Source organism: Sus scrofa, chromosome 1 (genome assembly GCF_054392235.1).
Source record: "Sus scrofa isolate SSC_HxYL_T2T_F1_AM1 chromosome 1, Sscrofa_HxYL_maternal_Yorkshire_Landrace_v2.0, whole genome shotgun sequence".
Lineage (NCBI taxonomy): Eukaryota > Metazoa > Chordata > Mammalia > Artiodactyla > Suidae > Sus > Sus scrofa.
This window is the reverse complement of record NC_139383.1, coordinates 65,251,917-65,265,288: the sequence shown is the minus strand read 5'-3', so window position 1 is coordinate 65,265,288 and position 13,372 is coordinate 65,251,917. Positions and strand designations below refer to the sequence as shown.

The window sequence follows — 13,372 nt, the reverse complement described above, 5'->3', positions numbered from 1 at the left end:
GTTGACATTTGGACCAGCTATTTCTTTGTTGTAGGGGACTTATCTTGTGCTTTGCAGAATGTTTAGAAGCATCTATCTTGTCTCTGTCTACTACATACCACACCCTCTTCCCCAACCGTGATGAATAAAATGTCTCCAGACATCACCAAATGTACCCTAGAGGGAAAAATTACCCACTAGTTGACAACTACTGATTTAGAGGATAAATAGGACCAATAAAGCTCCCAGTTTGCTATTTTTTAATGACAAGAAAAAAAGTAAAATTTGCAAGCTGAAACATACCTAACCATCTTGTACAATTAGCCTCTTAATTAACAGCTAGAGAAATTAAAAGCTAACCATATGTCTAAGTTTTAGAATTACAGTTCTTACAAAGTTTTTTGATCACCATTTATTTTCCTATTTTCATGAAATTTCAGTTAAGAGCCAAATAAAAGTAAAAAAGAGGTTTTTACCTTTAATTTATTTCCCTAAAAGTATCTGTGTGTCTACAAAGATTTAGACAGCCACTGGGGCCAAGCCAGGATTCCCGTAGTGAAACAATTGACTTGGCATCACATTGACAACATATAAACAACAGTTTGTCAACAGGCTTCACATTAGTGACAGAAGATTTTTTGGCAAAATAGAGGCATCCTTCTGGGCACCATGGCAAAAACAGCTACTCGCTTTCATTTAGGAATCCTCTGTATGGAGTATCAAATTAATTAAAAGATTGTAATTATGACATTTGTTTAGAAAAAAAATTAAGGAAAAAAATACAGCAGTGCAGTATTTCTGCTGAAAAAAAGATTTGCCTCTAGCAGTTTATTCATAGTTGCTATAGACCTATAAACTCTGGGTAACTGTTAAAGGTTTAATGTTTTTATTTTGTTTTGCTTTGATTTGATTTTTTTGTTACATTAAAACTAACAGTATGGAAGCTATTCGATAACCAAATTTGGGGAAATGTATTTTTCCAAATAATGATCACAATATTACACTTTGTTCTGCTCTCAAAGTTAGTTCATGGAAAATGAAAGTGAGAAACAAAGCGAAAGCAAAACTACACATTTATAAAAACATTTTCTGTGAAATAAAATGTAAATAATGCTAATGCTTCATAACTTTCAAAGAAAAGAGGGAGATGAGAATCAAATCATGGGAACCTGAGAATATCCAAAGCAAAACTAATTTTCTTAAATGTGTAGAGAACAAAAGGATTTAAACTTGAATAAAAACCACAATTTCAGCACCAAAACCACTTAATAAAGGTGAAAGTAGTTTATCCAGTTGGGAATATAAACCCTGTGCACAAATCTGTGGCTGGCAATTGTTTAAGATTGACAGAATGGACTTTGCCTAGCTTTTCTATGCTCAGTTAAGGTAAGCACTGTTTAGAAAAATTTGAAAATTTTAAAATATTTACCACAGGCATGTGTTGTTCTACTTTAAACCAAAGGTAAAATGTATTGGAAATTGACAGGGCTATTTAGGAACATCATAAAAATAAATGTTATTGAAGCTGAAAGTGCTAGAACTAAAACTCACTAAAATCTATTTTAAAAGCTATTTTAACACCTTCCCCCAGATTTTTTGTGTTATTTGTACACAACATTTGAAGTTCTTCTAATTCTAATAGATTAGCCATTTTCCTGAAGAGATTTATCATATAAATGGCATCTGCCTGTGAACATACATTCTAAGTCCCTTAGCATGATATTCAATTACTTGATCCTTTTATCAACAGTCCTGTGCACCTAGTCTTTGCCAATAAAGGTAAGAGATACTTTCTCTTTTCCCCTGGAACTCAGTGTATTAACTGGTAACTGCATTACAAAAATGTTCCCAGAGAATGTTTAACCAATCCAAACTTTCTGTCTGCAGTTAGACCTACGAAAGATGGGAGGACATTGAAGGCCAGGTTGTTGCACCAAAAAAGCAAAGGGTAAAACAAGATGCTGTATACAAGTACTTGTAAACAGAGAGTAGAAGAAGATGAAGATGGAAAAGGAGGTAGAACCTTGTGCATGATGAGAGGGAGGCTGGAGTTTATATCAAAGTCTTTGAGATGCCTCCAAAGAGTTCTGAGTAAAGGAATGATACAAGTGGTGTTGGATGTGAGAAATTTCATGCTATGGTAATATCGCAGTATCAATGGCCACTTGGCAGGCTCTCTTTGGTAGCACAAGGGAGAATGGAAGGAGACAAAGTAGTAGTTGGAAGTTGAGCAGTAGTAGTAGAAGATAGTAGAGAGAGTAGTAGAGTTCTTTCCCATCGAAGAACTTAGGAGGAAAATGGGCTTAAGTCGGTAATTGACTGAACATGAGAAATTAAGAAAAAAACATTTCTAAGATCAGGGACCCTATGGAATATATATATATATATATATATATATATATATATATATATAGCACCATCACAATTTCATACAACATATGTAAGGGAAGAAAATGATGAGTTCTGTTTTGGACAGTGAACATTTAACAAGTATTTATTGAATATTTACCATGTGCCAGGAACACTGAGGTGAACAAAACCGACATTGGAACACAAAAAGAATTTAATGCCTAAGCTCTATACCTTGATAAGCCTTCAGATCTAGATTGAAACTGTAGTGTCCTGAAAGGCCTCAGACGCAGAGTCAAATATAATGACTGAATTTCCCCCCAGCACTCTTAACTTCACCAAGACAAATTGCAGGATGTATTAGACAACTATTTTCACTCAGTAACAATTTCTTCTAGTCTTTAAACATTTCAGTTCTTATTCCAATTAACTTACAACTGATTGACCACCTAGTCAAAGCTAGTAAGTTACAAAAGTGTGAGGGGGCGTGCCAAGTTAGGGAGTCACAATATTTTTCTATTATGGATTAGCTGATAATATGTTATATATAGAGACACAGTGGAGGTTTGAAAGAAATAAGTGAGATAAAGGGCTTTTTCTGTCATACAGAGAAATTTAGATTTTATTCTGTTGGGATGAAAGGCCACTAAATAATTCAAAAGGAAGCAAAACATAATCAGATATGCATATTAGGAAGACTATCTTTTGAAATCAGAAAGACCTAGTTAAAATTAAGTAAGGGCTTAGAATAACTGCATCATATACTAATAAATGAAATAATTAAATAAATTAAAAGAATGCCCATGAAATATTCACACATCCATGGTATACTTAAAAGAACCAATCAGATAACTGACCCAAAGAAAATATATTAAAATCAAAAGTAGTACCTGATCATAAATACTATAACTACCGATAGTATTTAGAAGCTTAGCCAAAAAGTTTAAAAAAATTACACGTCATTTAAAAATCTGTAATTAGCAATGCCAACTAGTTATGCTGTGAGCCACATAGTACCACCTCACACTGGTCAGAATGGACATCATTAATAAGTCTACAAATAACAAATGCTGGAGGAGGCATGGAGAAAAGGGAACTCTGCTACACTTTTGGTGGGAATGTAAATTGGTACAACCACTATAGAGAACAGCATGGAGGTACCTTAGAAATCTATACGTAGAACTACCATATGACCCAGCAATCCTACTCTTGGGCATATATCCGGACAAAACTTTCCTTGAAAAAGACACATGCACCCTCATATTCATTGCAGCACAATTCACAATAGCCAAGACATGGAATCAATCTAAATGTCCATCAACAGATGAATGGATTAAGAAGATGTGGTATATATACACAGTGGAATACTACTCAGCCACGAAAAAGAACAAAATAATGCCATTTGCAGCACCATGGATGGAACTAGAGACTCTCATACTGAGTGAAGTAAGTCAGAAAGAGAAAGACAAATACCACATGATAGCACTTATATCTGCAATCTAATATATGGCACAAATGAACCTTTCCACAGAAAAGAAATGCATGGGCTTGGAGAATAGACTTTTGGTTGCCACGGGGAAGAGGGAGGGAGCAGGATGAATTGGGAACTTGGGGTTAATAGATGCAAACTATTGCCTTTAGAATGGATAAATAATGAGATTCTACTGTGTAGCACTGGGAGCTATATCTAGTCACTTATGATGGAGCATGATAATGTCACCTTGCTGTAATGTAGAAAATTGACAGAACATTATAGACCAGCTATAATGGAAAAAAATAAAAATCATTAAAATAAAGAAATGTGCAATTATCATATGAAAATACCTCATTTTGTGCCAGGAATTCATTTTTAAATATTTCTAAACTTGTGTGCCTTGGTCCTGTGATCATATCTATATGACTCTATTCTGTAATAGATTCTATATGGCAGCTATTATAGAAAGGGTTTAGGTAAAATATTTATACTACCTTTTTAAAAAAGGCGTATTTACTGCTTATTGTCCATTTCCAAGTCTACATTTAAATAAAAAATAATAAGTGCTCATCATGCTCAGAAAAGAGTTCTATCCATCTTTGAGTTTTGTTAATTTGGGTTTAGATTTTAATATCTCTCAAATTCCCTTTTGTAGTCCCTTGAAAGCCTAAACAGATGCTTAAATCATATTTACTGTAATTAACCCACTTACGTTCCTTTGTTTTTGATTCTTTCTTATTAATGGTTCTTCTCCACAGCTTATGGTTTCTACTAAATCTATTCATTGGCAGGGTGCACAGGATAATCACAGTCTTTGAAAAATGGAGCAACTGTTTTACATTACCAAACAACAAAAATAATTTGATTGATTTTCAGTAGTCAGGTTTTTCAAAATACTTCAAAGTCATATTATATGCTTTTAATCAATTCAGTGAAAGGTTAAATTTTGAAATATAAGGGCTCTATATATTTCAACTATTATTTTGAATAATAGATACTCATTTCAAATAAAATGCATTTCAGATTTGTAGCATCTGGTATGTACATTATGTACTTTTTAAAGAAACCCATTTAAGATTTAGAGTATAGAAACATTTTAAAAATAAAATCTAAAACAAGCTGATAAATATACAGATGTGCAAATAAATCATTTTAAGTATATTAAGAACTAAAAATGGAAATATTCTGCAATAATTTTCATGCATGATTTTAGACTACATTAAACCGACTCTCTGATGACATTATTTTGGAGTACTATTACCTAGCCGGTAAGTGATTTTGATAATTAAAGATCTAAAAAGAGTTACAGTTTTTTAAGAAAACCCCATTGTTCCTGTAGAGAATATTATATGCAGATTTGGCTTTTTACTACATTCACTTATTCTAAAATATATTTATTGTATACCCAAGATACCTGAAAAGAGATTGGGCAAGGGACTATGGTGTTTAGGTGAGTAGGCAACAGGTAGGAATAAAAAGATAAAGCATGTGCCACGCAACCTCAAACTGCAAAGTACTGTTACTTGCTAGTGATGATACAAAGGAGTGGTAAGTGTTACCAATGTGTTAAATGAAGAACTCAGCCAAAAATTACTTGCAAAAACATTTTTCTTAAACTATCATCAGAGTATTGGTATTTAAATTTTCAGAGCAAAGATTTTATAACCTTCTACTAAATTTTTTACCATCCTTTGGCTGTGCACTACACTTTAAAATTTCAATGTTTCTAATTTCCCACAGTAAATACATTTTATCAAAAATAATTCTAGGAGTTCCCGTCATGGCGCAGTGGTTAACGAATCCGACTAGGAACCATGAGGTTGAGGGTTCGATCCCTGCCGTTGCTCAGTGGGTTAAGGATCCGGCATTGCCGTGGGCTGTGGTGTAGGTCGCAGACGCGGCTCAGATCCCGCGTTGCTGTGGCTGTGGCGTAGGCTGGCAGCTACAGCTCCGATTAGACCCCTAGCCTGGGAACATCCATATGCTGTGGGAGCGGCCCAAGAAATGACAAAAAGACAAAACAAAACAATAATAATAATAATAAAAATAATAGTAATAATTCTAATACTTATAACACATGGTTATATAAGATATAGCATGTAATAATCTTCAATTATTGGCTCCATTTGCCAGATCTTCCATTTTAAACATCAAATAACCATTTCTTTACTTAAGGAAAAAAAAAAAAAAACTAAAGATACAAGAAGAATCAAGCAATCAAGCAAACTTTTCTTAAGAGAAATTAAAGAGAGTGGTTTCAATGAAGTAATCTGACATAATGTATTAAAAATATTAAAAAAAGAAAAAGCTTAATTCTTCTGATGGACAACCATCTACCACAATCAAGACTATCTTTTTAATCAGAAGAGAGTTTGCCAGATATTAAACATTTACTACATAAGTAGTATTTGCAAAGCATTTCAGCCTTAACACATTTGTTGACTTATCCCTCCATTAGATTTCATAAGTGGCTTAACAATATCTAGAGAAATGAAAATCTGCTTCTAAAACACTGTAAAAAGCTATTTTATAAAAAAGTATGCATTTTATATGATATATAAATTGCTTTCCAAGAAGAATCTGGCAGCATGTATAGACAATGGTAGACCTACTTTGAAAAAATTTGTGAGATTTTTAGGCTAAGAACTTTTCAAGTGAGATTTTCCAGTCATAATACATTTTCCATACTGTAAATAGTGACTGAAAATAAACACAGATTTTTCTGAGAGGTAATTTCACATTTTGCCACGTATTTGTCACAACATTCCACCTTAAAATAATATTTCTGATTTCTTACCCTAACTTACCCATTAATAGTCTTCCTCCCCAATTTCATGCTTCACTGTGATCACTAACAAAACAGTCTACATTTCTTATGTGGGAGGTAATAGCATTTCTGAATGACCTAAAATCCTTTGGAATTGTACTCTACCTGATTTTCAAGGGTGTTTAATCCATTTGTATGCTCCAAATTTTCCATTTGAATTTGCATCTCGTCATGTAATATCAGTTTCTTCTGTGTCACCTGATGTAGCAATAACTTTATATAATGTGACACTGTGTAATGTACAGTTTAAAAACCCTCCTTTCTTCTATAGGAGTGGGATCTGTTAAATGCTGCATCTCTCCAACACCACTGATCTACTTAATGGGTATAACTACTAAATAAAAAATATCTAGCTACTTTTGCATATCTCAGTATAACTATTACTTACTGACTGATCTTCCTAATTAGCCACACCATTTTATACTATGAATTCATTTTTCTTATATGAAGTTAAATAGAAACTAATACATCAAAACGATAAGCAATAAATTACCGAAAAAATTTTTTCTCCCACCTATACAAGCTGCCAGGTTGAAATACAAGAAACCAATATCACTATCATTTAAATTCATTTGAGCAGTGAATCCTAGGGAGGGGAATATTATCCCTGGCTGAAATTTGTCAGGCAAAAATAGTGAATGCCATTTTTTAAGGCCATACTTCTGTATTATCTTCTAAAGTAGAGATCGACAAAAAACAGTACATGAGTCAAATCTGGCCCATAGTCTGTTTTGCAAATAAAAGTGTATTGAAATACAACTACACCATTCTGTTTTTCGTATTGGTTAGGGCTGCTTTCAGGCTGCTAAGGCAGAACTCAGCAGTTGCCACAGAGACTGGTATGTCCTGCATTGACCTCCAAATTTATTCTCTGGCCCTTTATAGACAATATTTGTGATCTCTCTTTTAGATTATTTATGAACTATGAATTGTTGGTCACATGATGTTACAATAGAGATTATCAACAGAATTCTTCACAAAGTGACATAATTTTTAAAACTAAGTAAATATGATGAAATACTAAATGAAACGAGTTTCCTTTGTAAGCTCTGGGAAACAGAGCCATATCTCATAGCCAAGAGAGTTTTATTTCTTTTTTAGTATAATGTCCCATTGCTTTTCATAAAGAAAGCAAGCACTTAGCTAGAACAAGGCACCCACTCCTAAGAAGGTCTGGTAAGACACTTGGGCTAGAAGGAATTTGCCCTGAGTAGTGACACATGTGTGCTTCTAGCCTAGTCAAGGAAGCATTTTAAAAGGTCTTAAAGAGTGAATTTTACTCTTAGAAAAGAATTTGAATACATGTAGTGCACACTGTGCTAGTGGTGATGCCTCCCTTCAACAAACCGATCACCTATTCTGGGCTATATCCTATAAGAGAATCTGGGACTGATTTTAGCTGCTATAGCAATATTTTTACACCATATTCCCTAACCACATTGGGAAGGAAATTTCCAGGCTCTTTTCTGTCACAGGATCATTTATGAAGAGAATTATAGACTATAACATGATACTGGACTGGGTGATAGATGAACCACTCAGTAAAAGGCAGTGTATAAGTTTGTTAAAAGCAGCCGGCAATGAGAATTACAGATACAACCCACCAATGGATGAAGGTGCATAGACCCCATGGAAGGGAACTTTACCATAGGAAATCTAGTCTAATAAGGAGTAGATAATATCTACACCTATGCATAACTTGATGTGGAAATGGACATTTCTCAGGCCAACTTCTGATGATGTCTAAATGCTATTATTTAACATTTCCTTTTGAAGTAGAAGTGTTCTATAGAAGCATCAGTATTTGTTTTCTTAGGATAAACATTCAAACTCAACTGTTAAAGGCCTCCCACGATGGCTAACTAGGACTCGGTTAACAAAATCCACTTTTAGCTGGCACTGGTCATCTAGTAGGAAGGCAATTGTGAGCAATTTGACTATTTTCTGTCACTTAAAAAAAAAAAAAAAAAAAACTTTCACAAAAACTTTAGCAAAATTGTCACCTTATATCCATCCCTAGTCATATCAACCTGAGGTCAGCCACCTGGTTTTCCTGACTCCACTCCCTTCCTGACTCCACTTCCATTGCTGAAGTTTTTGCAGACTTGGCTTATCTTGCCTGTTCACCCAGAAAACACCATGTGCTAGACTCCTGCTTTAACCTGCTGAGACTCTCCTGGAAAAACACAGCTTCCATTCCTTGAATACTCACTTTCATCTCTCTGCCAATTTAGTTAGGATCCTTGAATTCTCTGTTTTATATCCTCAAAAGGTCCTGGCTTACCCAAGGACCCAGTTGTTGGTTAGCACGGTATTCATTTTGACCTCTGCCATTTTCTGCAATTACCAAATACTAAAGTTATGGCAACATATTTTTGCTAAAAATGTTTAGGGTTATGGCAGTGACTGAAAAATTCCTTCTTTTCCAGATGATAATCAATTTATTCTGAATGAGGCTTCAAAGTAAACTGAAGCTCTTGTCATTGTTTCGGGAATTGAAAAAATGATTGATGCTCTTCCTCCTTTCATAGCTTCTATTGCATTTAAACTTTATATAGAGTAGTTTTGATTTGCATTTCTCTAATAATCAGTGATGTTGAACATTTTTCCATGTGCTTGTTGGCCATCTGTTTATCTTTGGAGAAATGTCTATTCTGGTCTTTTGCCCATTTTTCAGTTGGGTTTTTGGCTTTTTTGCTGTTGAGTTGTATAAGATGTTTGTATGTTTTAGAGATTAAGCCCTTGTCAGTTGCATGAGGTACCACTCACACCAGTCAGAATGGCCATCTTTTTTTTTTTTTTGTCTTTTTTGCCATTTCTTGGGCCACTCCTGCAGTATATGGAGGTTCCCAGTCTAGGGGTCGAACTGGAGCTATAGCCACCAGCCTATGCTACAGCCACAGCAACGCAGGATCCGAGCCGCGTCTGCGACCCACACCACAGCTCGTGGCAATGCTGGATCCTTAACCCACTGAGAAAGGCCAGGGATTGAACCCACAACCTCGTGGTTCCTAGTTGGATTCGTTAACTACTGAGCCATGACGGGAACTCCCAGAATGGCCATCATTAATAAGTCCACAAAGAACAAATGCTGGAGAGGGTGTGGAGAAAAGAGAACTCTCCTACACTTTGGTGGGAATGTAAATTGGTACAACCACTGTGGAAAACAGTATGGAGGTAACTTAGAAAACTACACATAGAACTACCATATGACCCAGCAATCCCACTCTTGGGCATATATCTGGGCAAAACTTTCCTTGATGAAGACACATGCACTCGCATGTTCATTGCAGCACAATTCACAATAGCCAAGACATGGATACAACCTAAATGTCCATCAACAGATGAATTAAGAAAATGTGGTATATACACATAACAGAATACTATTCAGTGGTTGAAAAGAACAAAATAATGCCATTTGCAGCAACATGGATGGAACTAGAGACTCTCTCACTGGGTGAAGTAAATCAGAAAGAGAAAGACAAATACCACATAATATCACTTATATCTGGAATCTAATATAAGGCACAAATGAACCTTCCCACAGAAAAGAAACACATGGACTTGGATAACAGACTTGTGGTTGCCAAGGGGGTGGGAAAGGGAGTGGGATGGACTGGAAATCTGGGGTTAATAGATGCAAACTATTGCCTTTGGAATGCATAAGCAATGAGAGTTTGCTGTATAGCACTAGGAAGTATATCTAGTCAGTTATGATGGAGCATGACAGAGGATAATGTGAGAAAAAGAATGCATATGTGTATGTGTGACTGGTCTCTTTGCTGTAATGTAGATAATTGACAGAACATTGTAAACGAGCTATAATGGAAAAAATGAAAATTACTTAAAATAAAAAAAATATTACAACAACAACAAAGTATTTCCCATGCAAAAATAAATAAATAAACTTTATATAGAGTATACTTTATAGTACTTTGTTCTTTTCTGTTTGTTCTATTTTGTTTTCATCACTATATTGGTGCCTTTGAGTGCTTCCATCATAGCCACACCAAATGCCTCAGCAAATAGTATGCCAGGACTTGACTTACTGTGTCCTACTTGTTGGATCTCCCACTTATCAGGTTTCTATCCACTCTCTGTGGCTCTCTAGCCTTGGTTAGAATTTTGTTGCTTCCATTACAAACTTCCACTGATGCCAAAACCAAAATTTAGCCAGGATGTGCTGATACCATTGAGGTTGTAGGTGGTATCAGTAAGTACTTGAATATTACCCTGATCATTACTGACCTGAAACACCTGTGGGATTCTGCCTCTGTGGCTCAGTCTTTCTCTTGAGACACTCCCAGTCTGGGTCTGATTACAAAACATACAGAATTCATGGTTGATAATATGCTTTGACTAGCTGATTGTTTAAATTGGAATTGGAACTGAAATGTTCATAGACTTGAAGAAATTGTTACTGAATGCATATATTATCCAATACATCCTGCAATTTTCCTCGGTGAAATTAAGAGGGCCTGGGGGAAACTTCAGTCATTATACTTGACTTTGCATCTGGGACCTTTCAGGACACTACAGAGTCTCAATCTAGATTTGAAGACTTAACAAGGGACAGAGCATATGCATTAAATTCCTTTTGTGTTCTGCTGTTTCTGTTCTACTAGTTTAATATGGGCATAGGACTAGACATTCATCAAATTCTCTGTACACTGATGCAGTCTGGAGACCAATCTCATTGTGTACTTTTATCAAATTTTAATGACATACTTAAAAAGAGTGTCTTTTTAATATCCTACCAGATGTATACAAGGTATTCTATTAAAAAATTTAAAGAATATATTCACGGTGTTTTTCGAGTGCACTGTACATACATAATATAGCTGAAGAAGCTCTCAGAAAACTCAGTTGCTTCTGCAAGAATCCTCTGGAATTTTAAACCCTTTAAAAGTAGCTTTCCAGAATAGGAGCTCTTGTGGGCAACCTATTCAGTCCTTTTACCTTATATGCATAAGATAATTTGACCTCTGGAACCCCAGAGGACTGAAGATTATGCTAGTTTGTTTGCCAGAATTTCCCAGACACAAAGTTTCTCCTTTTCAAAAGTGTTTGATCATGAAAGCATATCCATCCTCTCCAAATTTTTTTTAAGTCTACATACATCATATTTATATTTTTGATGAAAATAGGAAAAGGCCAGAAAAAGGAAGATTGCACCACCAGCTACAGTATAAGCCAGGCTACGCTGGGGTGCTTCAATGATTTCCTGGGAATTAGACAAGGAGAAGGATGGCAACTCTGGAGAAACAAGGGCAGCAGGTAGTGCTCTCCTTCTGAGAAAGACAATGAAGAGCTCTAGAGCTTTTTCCCCGTGGCAGGCAGCACGATACAGTGTCTACAAAACGTATCTGGTGATGCTTTTTGGAATATAGGCTTATACACATTGTCTGCAGCACTCAAGAGAACACGGTTTTTCCAAGTATTGCATTTAGTGTGGGCAAAAGATCATTAGTGGAACACACACAAAGAGGCTGAAAGTTGCCCTGGCAGTCTTGAGTTAATATGGTGCCCAACTCCATGATGGGAGGGGATTGCTTAGGCACAAAGGAGACATGGGTCCTAACTGATACTAAGTTGGGATAGATGTCCTATTTCTAAGTAGCTCTGATGAAAATGATTATTTTTAACATGATTTTAATTAAATTTTTTTAAGTTTAATAAAATTGAAATAAGCCTTTCAAAACTGTATATTTGAGTATTTCTGCTGCTTGCTAGTATGGTATTTACAAAAGAGATGATTGAGATAATGCATTTGAACCTATCTTTTAAACTGAAAAGCCTTTTAAAGCTATATGGTTCTTTTAATTATCTTTAAAAAAAGAATACTAGATTCCCCATGATAGTATGGTTTGGCTTATATATAGTGACTGGAACATTTAATATGTTTGATGAGCCCAATATATGACCTAGTTGGTGGAGTTACTGTATTATCAAGTTTGAATTTTTAAAATAGAATAGAGGAGGAAAGGCTTTGTATTGCATTAGTCATCCTCCTGGCAGGAAGCTGGGGGCCCTGTCCAACAGAGTAATTGAGAAAAGTTTAAGGAAGCAATAGACAAGCTTAAATGAAACTAGAAATAGAAAGTACTCTCAGGCTAATAGTGGGGAATTGAGTCCAAAGGGCAAGGGGAGGAAGCAGGTACTAGTCCTTAGGAAGAGAGCCACGGAGATCTGGGAGAGTGCAAGGCCTCTGCTGCCATGTTTGGGAAGGTGCCATAGGAATAAAACCCCAGCCTCCCTCAACTTCTGGTCTCTAATCTTTTGCCTACACCTACTATTGGTTGAACTCAATCTTAGGCCAGAGAGCATGGAGGCCAATTAATCAAGTTTACAAAGATCAGTATCTGGAGGCACAGAGTGGAGTAATGTGGCAGAGTAAATAAATAATATAAATAGTGGAGAGAACTAAATTCGAAATTAGATGAATTTCTGAAATGTCTTTTCAATGTTAAATATGAAAGTGTGGGTTAAAAATGAATTTAATTGATATGGATGAGGTCCATTCATTCTTTTATTCAGCAAAACTATAATAAATACTCACTATATGCTCTGCTCCATGCTAGGCATTGAGTACAATAATTCAATAAAATTCCTATCCTCAAGGATTTTATCATTTCATCTGAAATATGGGTGTTAACAATCAAGTATTACAACCTCATACTACAAAAGAGGACATCAAAGAGATGGGAGGAGAAGAGCCTAAGAGAAGGCTTCTAGAAGAAAAT

The 13,372-nt window shown here is 35.4% G+C and overlaps 1 protein-coding gene across 33 annotated transcripts in view; it reads right to left on the bottom strand.

The window, feature by feature from the left end:
• The window catches only part of LOC102160801 (uncharacterized), a 1,256,521-nt gene that overhangs the window by 586,438 nt on the left and 656,711 nt on the right, over nucleotides 1–13,372 (bottom strand). For 3 of the 33 annotated variants that reach the window (XM_084960967.1, XM_084960987.1, XM_084960978.1), the window contains one exon: nucleotides 10,878–10,943. The exons of the other annotated variants lie outside the window; for them this stretch is intronic. In XM_084960967.1, the coding sequence (XP_084817093.1) occupies nucleotides 10,878–10,943 (66 nt within the window). The remainder of the gene's footprint in view (nucleotides 1–10,877; nucleotides 10,944–13,372) is intronic. 33 annotated transcript variants of the gene reach the window in all.